The sequence below is a fragment of the Nyctereutes procyonoides genome, unplaced genomic scaffold, assembly GCF_905146905.1.
Source record: "Nyctereutes procyonoides isolate TBG_1078 unplaced genomic scaffold, NYPRO_anot_genome, whole genome shotgun sequence".
In the NCBI taxonomy this organism is placed as follows: domain Eukaryota; kingdom Metazoa; phylum Chordata; class Mammalia; order Carnivora; family Canidae; genus Nyctereutes; species Nyctereutes procyonoides.
Window position 1 is genome coordinate 53,548,310 of NW_026575126.1, and position 12,524 is coordinate 53,560,833.

A 12,524-nucleotide genomic window follows, 5' to 3' on the forward strand; every position below is an offset into this window, starting at 1 on the left:
CACGGGTTCTGGCAAGACCAGAACATTAGACAAGAGGTAATGCCATCTCAAAGACTGACCAATCTTCAAGAATATGCCATCCTAGGAGAGTCCTTATAAAATTCGTACTCAGGGGATCCCTGGGTGGCTCAGCGGTTTAGCGCCTGCCTTTGGCCCAGGGCGCGATCCTGGAGTCCCGGGATCGAGTCCCGCATCGGGCTCCTGGCATGGAGCCTGCTTTTCCCTCCTCCTGTGTCTCTGCCTCTCTCTCTCTCTATGTCTATCATGAATAAATAAAATAAATCTTTAAAAAAAAAAAATTCGTACTCAGTCATTATAAAGATCAGGATATCTGGATGTGCAATGACTTAAATGTAGGTTATTATGCCCATTAGTGTCCCAGCATATTTTCTTGGGTCTCATTTCAAACAGGGCAAATATGCTAGTCAGATCTAAAGAAATCTGCTTGGGCTGAAATGAACTCAAGTAGTAAGGGAGAGAGGGAGGTCCGTGCTACCAGATGTCTTTATGTACCTGGCTGTCACAACTACCCTAAGAACCTTGGCTTTGACTTGAGATAACAGCTTACATGTAAAAGATTCTAGAAAATACTCATTACTTCCCCCCGCCCCCGCCTCTATCTGAAGGACTAGTTTAGCCCTGAAACCTCTTCTTAGTTGTTCAGCAAGTGGCCTCTGAGACAGTCACACCATGAGAGTACTAGGATCCAACACAGGCTAATAGATGGCACATCAAGTGCACCTGAAAATAACCACACTTGTACATGATTCTTCAGAGTAAGGAAAAGTTGGAGTGCCTGAACCATGAACTAAATAAAGAACCATTTCTGCAGAATCCCAAGGCAAAAGTAATAGGGAAGCCTCTTTTCTCTTCATTTAGTTTCCTAAACTGTGTTCAAATGACCAGAATATGAAGTTTGAAACTCCCTAATTAGTTCGTAGGCCACATTAGTCTCCAAAACAAAAAAACCTCAAAAATCCAACAGCAACTCAAGTCAACAAATATTGTTAGAAAAAAACATGTTAAGATGAAGTACTGAAAGGAATTGTGTAAATATAAGGCATTGCTTTTCAAAACTGCTGGCTTGTGGGGTGACCGGGTGGCGCAGCTGGTTGAGCATCTGACTCTTGTTTCAGCTCAGGTGATGATCTCAAGGTCTTAAGATCCAGTACTGAGTCAAGAGCACTGAGTCTGCTTGGATTTCTCTCTCTCTCTGCCTCTCCCCTCTACTCTCTCACTCTCTAAAATAAATCAATAAATCTTTTAAAAAATAAACACACAGGGGCAGCCTGGGTGGCTCAGCGGTTTAGTGCCACCTTCAGCCCAGGGTGTGATCCTGGAGACCCAGGATCGAGTCCCACATCAGGCTCCCTGCTTGGAGCCTGTTTCTCCCTCTGTCTGTGTCTCTGCCTTTCTCTCTCTGTCTCTCATGAATAAGTACATAAAATCTTAAGAAAAAAAAGTCTTTGGAGAAGCTATTATTCAGCATCTGAGAAATAAGCAAAAATTCCTCCACTTAATAGGATGCACATAAAATCCCTGTTAAAGCTCCCCCACCCCCACCTTTATTTTCTGCTTGCAGACATCTGTGTACCATGTTCTATTTCTGGCTCTGATGTTACAATCCAGGGATGGCAAAACTAACAGCCTGGCATTATCTCCAGGGAGCCAGCCAACCTAGTGGGGAGTCCTATGCTCCCATGAAGCCAGGGATATGGGCTTTACCTTCGTATAAATCACCCAGAGCTGCAGCCAAGACTTTATAAGCACAGGTCTTGCCGCCCATGGGGTCTCCAACAATCATATAGCCATGTCTTACCAGCATCATCTCGTAGATCTGGGAGGAGACATTTAAGCAGTTAATCATTGCAGACCTACCAGAACTTCAAGCTAGTCAGAAGTCAATGGGGAATGAGGGACTGAAACGGGGATTCCCACAGTCACTTCTACCTCTGACGAACTGTAGCCTTTTTTATGATCTATAGTCTAAATATCTCTTGGATAGGGGCGCCTGGGTGGCTCAGTTGGATAAGCGTCTGACTCCTGATTTAAGTTCAGGTCATGATCTCAGGGTTGTGAGATTGAGACCTGCATCTGGCTCCACACTGGGCATGGAGCCTGCCTAAGATTCTCTCTGCCCCTCCACCCCTCACTTGCGCGCGCGCGCACACACACACACACACACACACACACTCTCTCTCTCTCTCACTCTTTCTCTCTCAAATAAGTAAATATCTTTTGGATAAATACATACATTTTTAGGTTCCGTATTATTTAAGAAATGGGTACTCTTATTTGCTCTGTACCTACCAATGTGCTAAGTATCAAGGGACTTACCTAGATTATTTCATTTAATCCTCTCAGGTATTACTTACTAGTGTCTAGTGGTGGGAATGAATACTGAGCCCAAGAGAGGTTAAGTAACTTGCCCATGCTTATCAGTAGCAGAGCCAGGATTTGGACAGAAGACTGTCTGACTTAAAAGACTTAGCTGTAGGGCAGCCCGGGTGGCTCAGGGGTTTAGCACCGCCTTCAGCCCAGGGCCTGATCCTGGAGACCTGGGATCGAGGCCCATGTCAGTCTCCCTGCATGAAGCCTGCTTCTCCCTCTGCCTGTGTCTCTGCCTTTCTCTCTTTCTCTCTCTGTGTCTCTCATGAATAGATAAATAAAATCATAAAAAAAAGACTTATCTGTAAAATATAAATGGTCTTCCCGGTAATTGGTTCTGGGGTGGTCATGTGACTTTACTTCAAAGTAAAGCACACTTCAAAGCTAATACTGAGACTTTATGCTGAAGCAATTTGGAGAGCAACGCTCTTTTTCCTTCTGGGCTTGACCCTGGGACAATCTGAAACTGAGGCTGCTGGGACCCAACCAAAAATGAAGTTGTAACTCAGAGACAGCCCAGAGATGAAGAGAAAGGTTTTCAGATCTGAGATCTGAGATCTGAGTGTCTGAGGTCAAATACACCTGGGCTTTTTCAGTTAGGTAAATGAACAGATTCCCTTTTGTTGACCAAGGTGGTTTGAGGTGGGTTTCTATCACTGGAAACTGAGAAAGTCCTGACTAGTTCAAGCCCAACACCCTCAAATGTTTTGCTTCATCCCCAAATTAAAAAAAAAAAAAAGGTACCCCATCGAAGATGGTCAGAGGAAAAACATTGGATTTCAACTTCACCTCCTAGAAATGAGACCCGAAGGCACCCCCATCTGTATCTAGGCACCTCTGATCGCTGTCATTCAGTTCCAGTCTACCACAATTCCAATTCCTGACTTCAGTGAACATAAACCAGGTACATTCCTATATGGACACAGAGAACTAACCTGGATAATTTTTCCAATAAACCAAGGTACTGGTTGGAGTTTCATCTTTTTGATGTTTTCATTCAGTACTTCCATAAAAACTTCATAGTCTGGCTTTGGAAGAACAACTCCAGGAAACAAATCTGATATAATTCCCTGTTAACAATAATTTGAGAGAAGGTGGAAAGGATGAATTGTCAGAGGTATGACCTCAATATTTTCTGAAAATGAGATTTATAGACAGCAGAAATCTTTTTAAAATTCCAAACCTCATTTTTCTATGCCAAAACTCATCCACAAATACAAAGTCCAACACTATCTGTAAGACATGATTTCCCTCCCCAAAAATTTTTACAAGGCAGTAAATATTTAATAAGTCTGTATTGTTTGACAATTAATGTACTGGGAATGAATAAGATAGTCATGATTTCTGTCTTTATGGAACTCACAGTCTGATAAGGAAGAGAGGCATTAAAATAATTACAAAGGAAAACTACATTTGGTTAAAAAAAAAAAAACCTACCCAAACCCAATGGCAGCTATTATTCTATCAGTGAAATCATTTTTATTAAAATCAGGAACTAGACAGGGATAGTGCTATCACTATTATTATCTGACTTCGAGGGAGGGTGTCTGGTGGCAGGAGTTGCTGGCTGGATATGGAGAAAGTGCCAGACAAAGTTTGTCTTTAGAAACTGAGTCTCAGGGATCCCTGGGTGGCGCAGCGGTTTGGCGCCTGCCTTTGGCCCAGGGCGCGATCCTGGAGACCCAGGATCGAATCCCACATCGGGCTCCCGGTGCATGGAGCCTGCTTCTCGCTCTGCCTATGTCTCTGCCTCTCTCTCTCTCTCTCTCTGTGTGACTATCATAAATAAATAAAAATTAAAAAAAAAAAAAAGAAACTGAGTCTCAGTGCTTGGCCGAGGTCCCAAAGCACTGCATACCTGAAACAGAGGGACATCTTGAGCCAAGAACTTGGCCAGATTAACATCAAGCAAGGCCCGGAGCAACAGAACACTCTCATTCTCTTCAGGATACTTGAGCTTCAGGTTGCCAGCAGCCGTGAGCACAGACTTGACTGCCCGCATGCCGTAGTCATAATGATGCTGTGAGGACAGCTGCTCTGAGCACAGGCGGTAGGTCGCCACAATCTTCTGGGCGAGACTAGGAGGGCAGAAATACATCTGCAGATTGCCAGAGAGGACCAGCTCCTGCTCAGCAGACAGTCCCAACATCCCAGTGTCCTGTCCCTTCAGGAATCAGGCTTGCTCATGGACTTGATGGAGAACTATCATTTGAACTACCATGGTAGTTACTTCTCCTCTAAGAGAAGAAGTTACCATGGTAACTACCATGATGAACTAAGGAAGTCTTGTAATTCTTTCAAAGTTAGGAATAAAACAGCAAGCACACACATATGTATACAATCTATCATATAAGAAATTACATGTGTGATACTTCTACACATATATGTGAATGTACAAGTACACGCACACACACAAGTTTTGGAAGAAACATCCAATTATTAACAATGTTAATCCCTGGAGAGTGAGACACAAGGTCACTGAGAAGAAACTACCTTTATTTACTTCTATAACATGACAATTTTTTTTCATGTACATGCTTTACTTTTTTAAGTCAGTAAATGTTATGATGATAACAATGTTAATTACAAATTATATTAAAATTTTCCTCTTCAACCTTAGCATAATTTCATGTTTTAAACTCTTGCCTTAAGCTGTGCATGTGTGTATGTGTTTGTGTGCATGTGTTTGTGTGTGTGTGTTTGTGTGTGTGGAGTAGGGTTGGGATATAAAGGCCAATTTCTTTAGCGGAAGTCCAAGGATATATAAAGAGAGAGGAGGCCCTTACTTAGGCATCTGGGCCATTTCCTGGCCAGGGATAAGGTCAACAAAAAAGCCGGGGCTATGTGCTTTCAGATCAACTAGGGAATGGACATTTCCTGAGTTCCTCTCTTTTCTTCCAATGGGCAACTTACCTTGAATCTATCACACAGATGGTACTCTTTCAGAGACTTTAGAACCTACTGGAAAGACAATGTAACATACCTTCTAGAGTCCAGAAACCCCATGGAGTAGAGAGAGATTTCCCCAATAAGGGCATAATCTGGCACCATCATGGCTACTGTCCGGAATAAGGCCTAGAAAAGAAATGGCCATTGAGAACCTGAACACATACAGTGAACACTGGGGGAAGGTAAGTCTACAGGTGCAAAGAGAAGAAGCAGGATGGTTTTCAGGCCACTCTAGTGAAATCAAGGAAAGGAAAGCAGGAAGAGAAAATGCAGAGGGACCATCTTTGTTGGACAGATCCACTGCTCAGCTACCTTCTCCACTGGCCTGACATGTTGTCACACCATGTCCCTCAATAGTTTTGTGGAAGGCCCTAGGTGCTGATATCCTAACAACACCTCATTATCCTATGCCAAATGAGCATCATTCAACTATCAGACCCTTTCTGTGTTCAATAGGGACAGAGGCAATCATTTAGGAATGCAGGACCAATCTTAATATCAGATCTTGATTTGAGTCCTTGCTCTGCTAGGTAGCAAGTAATGTGGCTGTGAGCAAGTAATCTAACTCCTCTAGTTATTTCATCTCAAAATGAGCCAACAACCATACCACCCTCATGAGAATAAATGTTATCATATAAGTGAAGTACTTAGAAAAGTGTATGCCACATAGCGAGTGCTTAATAAACATCAGCTCTTGTTATTACCTTAGATCTTAGAGGAGAAGTCAAGCAGTTAGTTAGAGGTAGAGCCAGGACTAGAACCTAGGCCTCTTAACATCAACCCCTGATGTTGTCTGCTATACCACACTGTCTCATGAAACCTGCTTATGCAGACCTAACAGGGCTGTTGGCTGGGGAAGGGTGTAAGGAGAAGTCACAATGAATGGGTGGTAAAAATAAGAAATGTGGATCCAAATTCTACTTTGGTACTCACTGGCCTAGGCTGGCTTTGAGGGAGGAGCCATTCCTAAGGATCTCCCTGATTCTTTTCCATTTGGAGGGCAGGGAGAAAGGGTCTGAATAAGATTCCAGAGCACTGGGACGCCCGGGTGGCTCATTGGTTGAGCATCCGCCTTTGACTCAGGTCATGATCCTGGGGTTCTGGGATTGAGTCCTGCACTGGGCTCCCTGCAGGGAGCCTGCTTCTCCCTCTACTTATGTCTCTGCCTCTCTCTGTGTCTCTTATGAATAAATAAATAAAATCTTAAGAAAAAAAAGATTCCAGAGCACTGATCAGATGCATTTCTGGCAGGTTAAATACCCATATGGGTTTGGCTGGTTCTCTCTTGTGTCTTCTACTCAGGGAGATGGAGCAATGACTTAGAAGAAAATCCATAAAGAAGCAGGCCTGGAAGTCTCTCTCTGGTACCTTTTTTCATACAGTTAGAGTGCTAGAGTCTCTTCCCATAGGAGGAGATCCAGCCATCTTGTTTAGGGTTTTCTTCCCATGAGAGCAGCATGTTAAGGTCATCTATAGCCTATTCCCCTGAATATGGCCTGGGTGACTCTCTTCGCTTCAGAGGTACCTTCCTTCTCCACTAGGAGCGGGATCAATGGCTATTGTCATGCTGTAACTCAGGCCAGATCAGCGTAGGCACTGGGAGATATATGCTTTCTTGTCACCTCTGTAGCTGGTTGGAATAGTCTGCTTTGGTATAGACACCACCTTGGCTTAACCATAGTAATAAAGAGGAGCTCCAAGTTGTTCAGCCTAGGTTTTTTTTTTTTTTTTAAAGATTATTAGAGAGAGAATGAGAGAGAGCAAAAGAGAGAGCATGAGCATGTGTAGGGGGAGGGCAGAGGGAGAGGGAGAAGCAGACTCCCTACTCAGCAGGGAGCCAGACATGGGGCTCAATCCCAGGACCCTGAGATCTTAATCTGAGCCACCCAGGTGCCCCTGGTTCAGCCTAGGTTTCTCAGAGCTTTCCAGAGCTTTCTGTGTCTAACTTTGATGCTGTCTTATAATTAGATGCTTTTGTTTGGCATACAGTGGTTTGTTTTGTTTTGTTTTGTTTTTTTGCGTTGAGGTAGGATCACAAAATCAGATTATACGTAGAAATCCCAATTTCTATCTTATCCCGAAAAATGAGAATACCTCACAATTCCTGCTTGACAACAACGGATCCTCAGTTACTACCATAAAGTACACCAAGAATTTATACACACTGATGTTTACCTTGAGGTTGTCTGGCAGCTCAGCCCTGCCAGCATACCCGGGGTTCATGGTGATGAAGACAGCACAGGTTGGGTTTAGAGAGAGCTCAGTGCCTTCAAAGATGAATGTCTTTAGCTTCCGGATAATGGCTTGCTGAATGCTGAGAATCTGCTGAGCCACCACAGACAGCACTTCTACCTGGGGTGAGAATGGCTGACTGATGTTAACTGCTTTGACAGCCATCACCCCACTCTGCCAGAGTTCCCCTCACTTAGCAATGACAAAATCCAATCATCTGAGAACCAGACATTTAAAATTAAGATCATGATTTGGGGTTTTGGTAAAGAGAAAGAAAATTGGTATACGTGTGTGTTACTTATTTCCATAGTATTTTATCTTTGTTCTAGCACCTAGCATAATGTTTCACCCATCATATGTATTCAAACATTGTTTATTGGTTCTAAATGCATGTTTACATTTCCTGACCTAAATTCCCCACCCGAATAGAACTAATAGAACTAATCACCCATTCTCTTTTGTGATGGCTCCTTTGTACCACTACTATAGACTTCTATATCATTTTCTATTTGTTTCACTTAATTATTTCCCTTTGCTAAATTTTAACACTCATTTCTTACCTTATCTTTGTGTCATGAACAATTGCAGAGTATATGACATATACTAGCTGCTCCATAAATTTTTGAATGAGTGAATATGATGACGATGAATATGTATATAAAAATGTACTTTGTCTCAAAAAAAAATGTACTTTGTCTTCCTGGGACTGTTTTGTTTAGCTCATTGAGTATTTTGTGCAGGGATCTTAGAGGACACATAAGGCCCTGTCACAGAGGAGCTGAGAACCCAGAAAAAGGCTCCTATATCAAAAAAGGCTCTGCAGGGGAGTTGCAGCATTACCTCAATCCTGTTGAATTCATCAAAGCAGGCCCATGCTCCAGCCTGGGCTAGCCCCTTGAAAAACTTCCCCATGGCTTTGTAATCCAGACCATCTGAGCAGTTGAAGACTACACACTAGAGAGAAGGAGGATGTAGATACCGTTAGGGATGAGTTCCCTCATATCTGAATTACTCTGCACGTGAAACACAAGTGGGGCTCCTCTCTTCCTATTCCACAGCAGGAACCAGGGCCCCATCCTGACTCTCCCCTTAAACCATCTTGAACTTCATGCCAACTCTCTGGGACAGAAGTCCAGAGAGGAAAGGAAAACGAGGGTAAGAATACACAGCATTTCCCTACCTGCTTGGCCAAAGCTTTGGCCAGATCTTTGGTGGTTTCTGTCTTGCCTGTGCCAGCTGGTCCTTCTGGAGCTCCACCAAGGTTCAGCTTCAAAGCCCCCATCAGCGTCCTAAGGGGAAAAAAATAAAAATTTGGTGCCCAATGGGGCACCTGGGTGGCTCAGTTGGTTAAGCATCTGACTTGTGATTTCAGCTCAGGTCATGATCTCAGGGTTGTGAGATCGAGCCCCACATCAGGCTCCATGCTAAGCATGGAGCCTGCTTAAAATTCTTTCACCTTTTGCCCCTCCCCCACCTATCTCCTCAAAAAAAAAAAAAAAAAAAGAATTTAGTGCCCAAGTCCTTTCCCCCACACCGCCCCGCCCCAAGTCCTAACACACTGGAAAGAAGCTGACTTTTGCTTTATTTCTTTTTTTTTTTTTTTTGCTTTATTTCATTTTGACTTATACAAATAACTTTAATTTTTTTCACTGATTGCATGACCAACATATTTCATCATTATAAGAAATTCTGTTTTACTTGGTGCTATAACCTTAGAGCCTAGTGCATGGTGGCATCCATAAACATTTGTTTGAATGGATAAATGAATATATACATAAATGAATTAAATAAAAGTTAAAAATCTTCATTAACTCCAGATTCTAAAGATCCCCAGTGCTAATGCAGTGGTGGAAATACCTATATTTCCCCCACTGGATTATGAATTCTTGAGTTCAGGACCTGTATTTGATTCAGTTTGATAAGAATAAGGGCAAAACAAATGTTAGAAATTAATGATTTGTTCTTCACTATAGTTTCAGTTAACATATCATCTTATACTTATCTGAGTATGTCTTGTTCCCTGACCCCATTAGGTTGAGGGTTTCTTGAGGGCATGCATGATACACAGGAGAGTTTAAGAAGTGGCTACTAAATAACAGGTGAAATAAATGAATGATAGAAGACTAAAAATCACAGAACACAGAAAATAAATGACTATGGACTTTGAAAAAATACTCAAGAATTATCTTTATGATTACAAAAAACTGCACTTTAATCAAAGAAAATCTAAATATCATAAAGTTGACAGACACATCCACAGAGTTCAGATTTCTAATGTTATGAACACCAAGGAAAGTACTTGGTAAAGCACTTTACTGAGCACAAAATGACTACATCTCGCCACCAGACTGGATGGCCAAGCGTGGAGACTCCTTGCCAGACTCCTTCACCTGGCCCTTTTTCTCTTTATCCATGGGATCTCCAGGCACCATCTTGATTCCTGCCATGGGAGAGCTTTCTACTTAAGTACTGTGGCATTGTTAAGGACAGGCATCAATGTTCTGCTTATTGGTTTGGTCGTATTAATTTGCATTAGGACTCTTACCAGGTTATTTTTTCTGGCCTAACACCTAATTTCCATGACCACCTGTGGGACCATGGTAACTAAGGGCAAAATTCTAAAATCTGAGAATTTGAAATGTAAAGTCACAAAGTCAAGATGTCCCTCACCTTCTTCCTCAGAAGATTTTCCTTCTGAAATTCTCTATTCACCCTTTGAGTCTAGGTGAGGGGGCAGAGGTTACCTGTAGCAGCGGTCAGTGAGGGGTGTAATCACCAGTCGGGGGGAGTTCCCCAGGTACTCATAGCCATACAAAGCTTCTGTGGTGATCATTTGCACATGCACATTCTCTGAATTCCAGTAGTAGCGCAGCTGGGAGATCCACTGGAAATCGTTCAGATCACAGATATCGTCCTCAGATAACTTGGCCACAACATCACGAGCTGTTGAGACAGACGCAGACATAGAAACATACAAATGCAGAACTGTCAGCATACTTCTATGTCCACAGACTGCTCAGAGGAGGTCTGAGGACATAATCTAGGCCATCCCTCACTCTCCAGTTTCAGGCTCAACTAGCCTCCCTGCCCAGTCCTGACTTGCAGGTAGTAATTTCTTTCAGAAGCTGGTCTTTGCTTCTCCCAAGGAGCCAGGCAGAGAATCTGCTGCACTGTCTACTCTCAGACAATGCAGCAGAGGCATTAAAAGCACATCCTCTGGAATCAGACTGCCTGGATCCAAATTCTGATTCTGCCATTAACTAGCTATGTGACTTTGGGCAAGTTACTCAACCTCTCTATGAGGATAACACAGTACCTGCTTTATAGGGTTATTATAAGGTTATTAGGAGGATTAACTGTATACAGTTGACCCTTGAACAACATGGGGGTTAGGGGTGCCCACCTACAATATAGAAAAAAATCTATGTGTAACTTTTGACTCTCCTCAAACTTAATTACGAATAGCCTACTGTTGACTGGAATCCTTACAGATAACAATTAATACATATTTTGTAAGTTTTATGTATTATATAATGTACAATAAAGCTAGAGAAAATGTTTAAGAAAATCATAAAGAAGAGAAAGTACATTTACAGTATTGTATTTACCCTGAAAAAATTCTCATGTAAGTGGACTTGTACAGTTTAAACCCATGTCATTCAAGGGTCAACTATATGTACAGACATATATATCACACACATATATATCTATACATACATATATATAAGTACATATATAAATATCTGCATATCTGCACATCTACACAAATATGCCGATACAGATAGATGAAAGAAAAGATTATATAAATACTAGCTACTGTTATCATTCCCAAATTCTTGGGGTACTGACCCAAAGAGCTTTGCAATATGTAGTTACCCCAAATGCTGTCATATCCCCAGTATGACCCTTTTGGCCCTATTCCAGACTTCTAGGATATCCTAGGGGAACATAATCAGCTTGGCCTGATGCAGTTGGCAAGGGAAGGGGCCCCATGAACTCATGGTTAGATACAGCCTTTCCATTAGGGGGCCTGAGAAACTAGAAAGGAAATATACTTCTGGGTTTCCTTCTTTCTGTCACAGGATTATGAGCCTAATTTAATTTTCTTACAGTGATAGGAAGCCCTGAAGCTGAAGAGTGAACATTGGTTTCTAAGAATCATTAGCTATTTTTTAGGGAACTCTTAGGTGAGAGCTATTGAGATCTCAGAACTAGGACAGCAGGGGCACCTGGGTGGCTCAGTTGGTTAAGCATCTAACTCTTGATCTCAGCTCAGGTCTTGATCTCAGGGTTGTGAGTTTAAGCCCCACACTGGGTGTAGAGCCTACTTTAAAAAAAAAAAAAAAGTAGGGCAGCAGCTCGAATTTAGTATCTCAGAAACATAACTTTGTAAAGGGACACTCCTGTAAGTCTACTGTCTCTTCACAGTCTTTATGATAGTGAAATCCAAAACCCTCTAGAAGAGTCTTTGAAGATTATAACAACAGCTCTCCTGTCCTTCCTGAGGAATTTAATACTCCTCCAGGTTCTTGAGGGAAATCATAGAGTGGTAGCAGGAGTAGGGGTCTCCATAAGAGACCCAAGAGGAAGGTGAATCTCTCTCTTTTTTTTTGAATATGCTTTTTTTTAAACAATTTCATTTATTCATTCATGAGAGACACACACAGAGAGAGAGAGAGAGAGAGAGAGAGAGAGAGAGAGAGGCAGAGACACAGGCAGAGGGAGAAGCAGGCTCCATGCAGGAAGCCCTATGTGGGACTCAGTCCCGGGTCTCCAGGATCAGGCCCTGGGCCAAAGGCAGCACTAAATCACTGAGCCACCTGGGCTGCCCCCCCCCCCTTTTTAAAAGATTTTATTTATTTATTCATGAGAGACATAGAGAGAGAGAGAGAGAGAGAGAGAGAGAGAGAGAGAGGCAAAGACACAGGCAAGGGGAAAAGCAGGCTCCATGCAGG

At 42.5% G+C, this 12,524-nt stretch overlaps 1 protein-coding gene across 1 annotated transcript in view; it reads right to left on the bottom strand.

Annotated features, from left to right (window-relative positions):
- DNAH3 (dynein axonemal heavy chain 3) overlaps positions 1 to 12,524 on the bottom strand; it is a 172,201-nt gene that overhangs the window by 82,095 nt on the left and 77,582 nt on the right. The window contains 8 exon segments of the mRNA XM_055340043.1: positions 1,726 to 1,837; positions 3,324 to 3,458; positions 4,247 to 4,466; positions 5,372 to 5,463; positions 7,513 to 7,689; positions 8,410 to 8,523; positions 8,750 to 8,858; positions 10,314 to 10,512. Of these exon segments, the coding sequence (XP_055196018.1) occupies positions 1,726 to 1,837; positions 3,324 to 3,458; positions 4,247 to 4,466; positions 5,372 to 5,463; positions 7,513 to 7,689; positions 8,410 to 8,523; positions 8,750 to 8,858; positions 10,314 to 10,512 (1,158 nt within the window).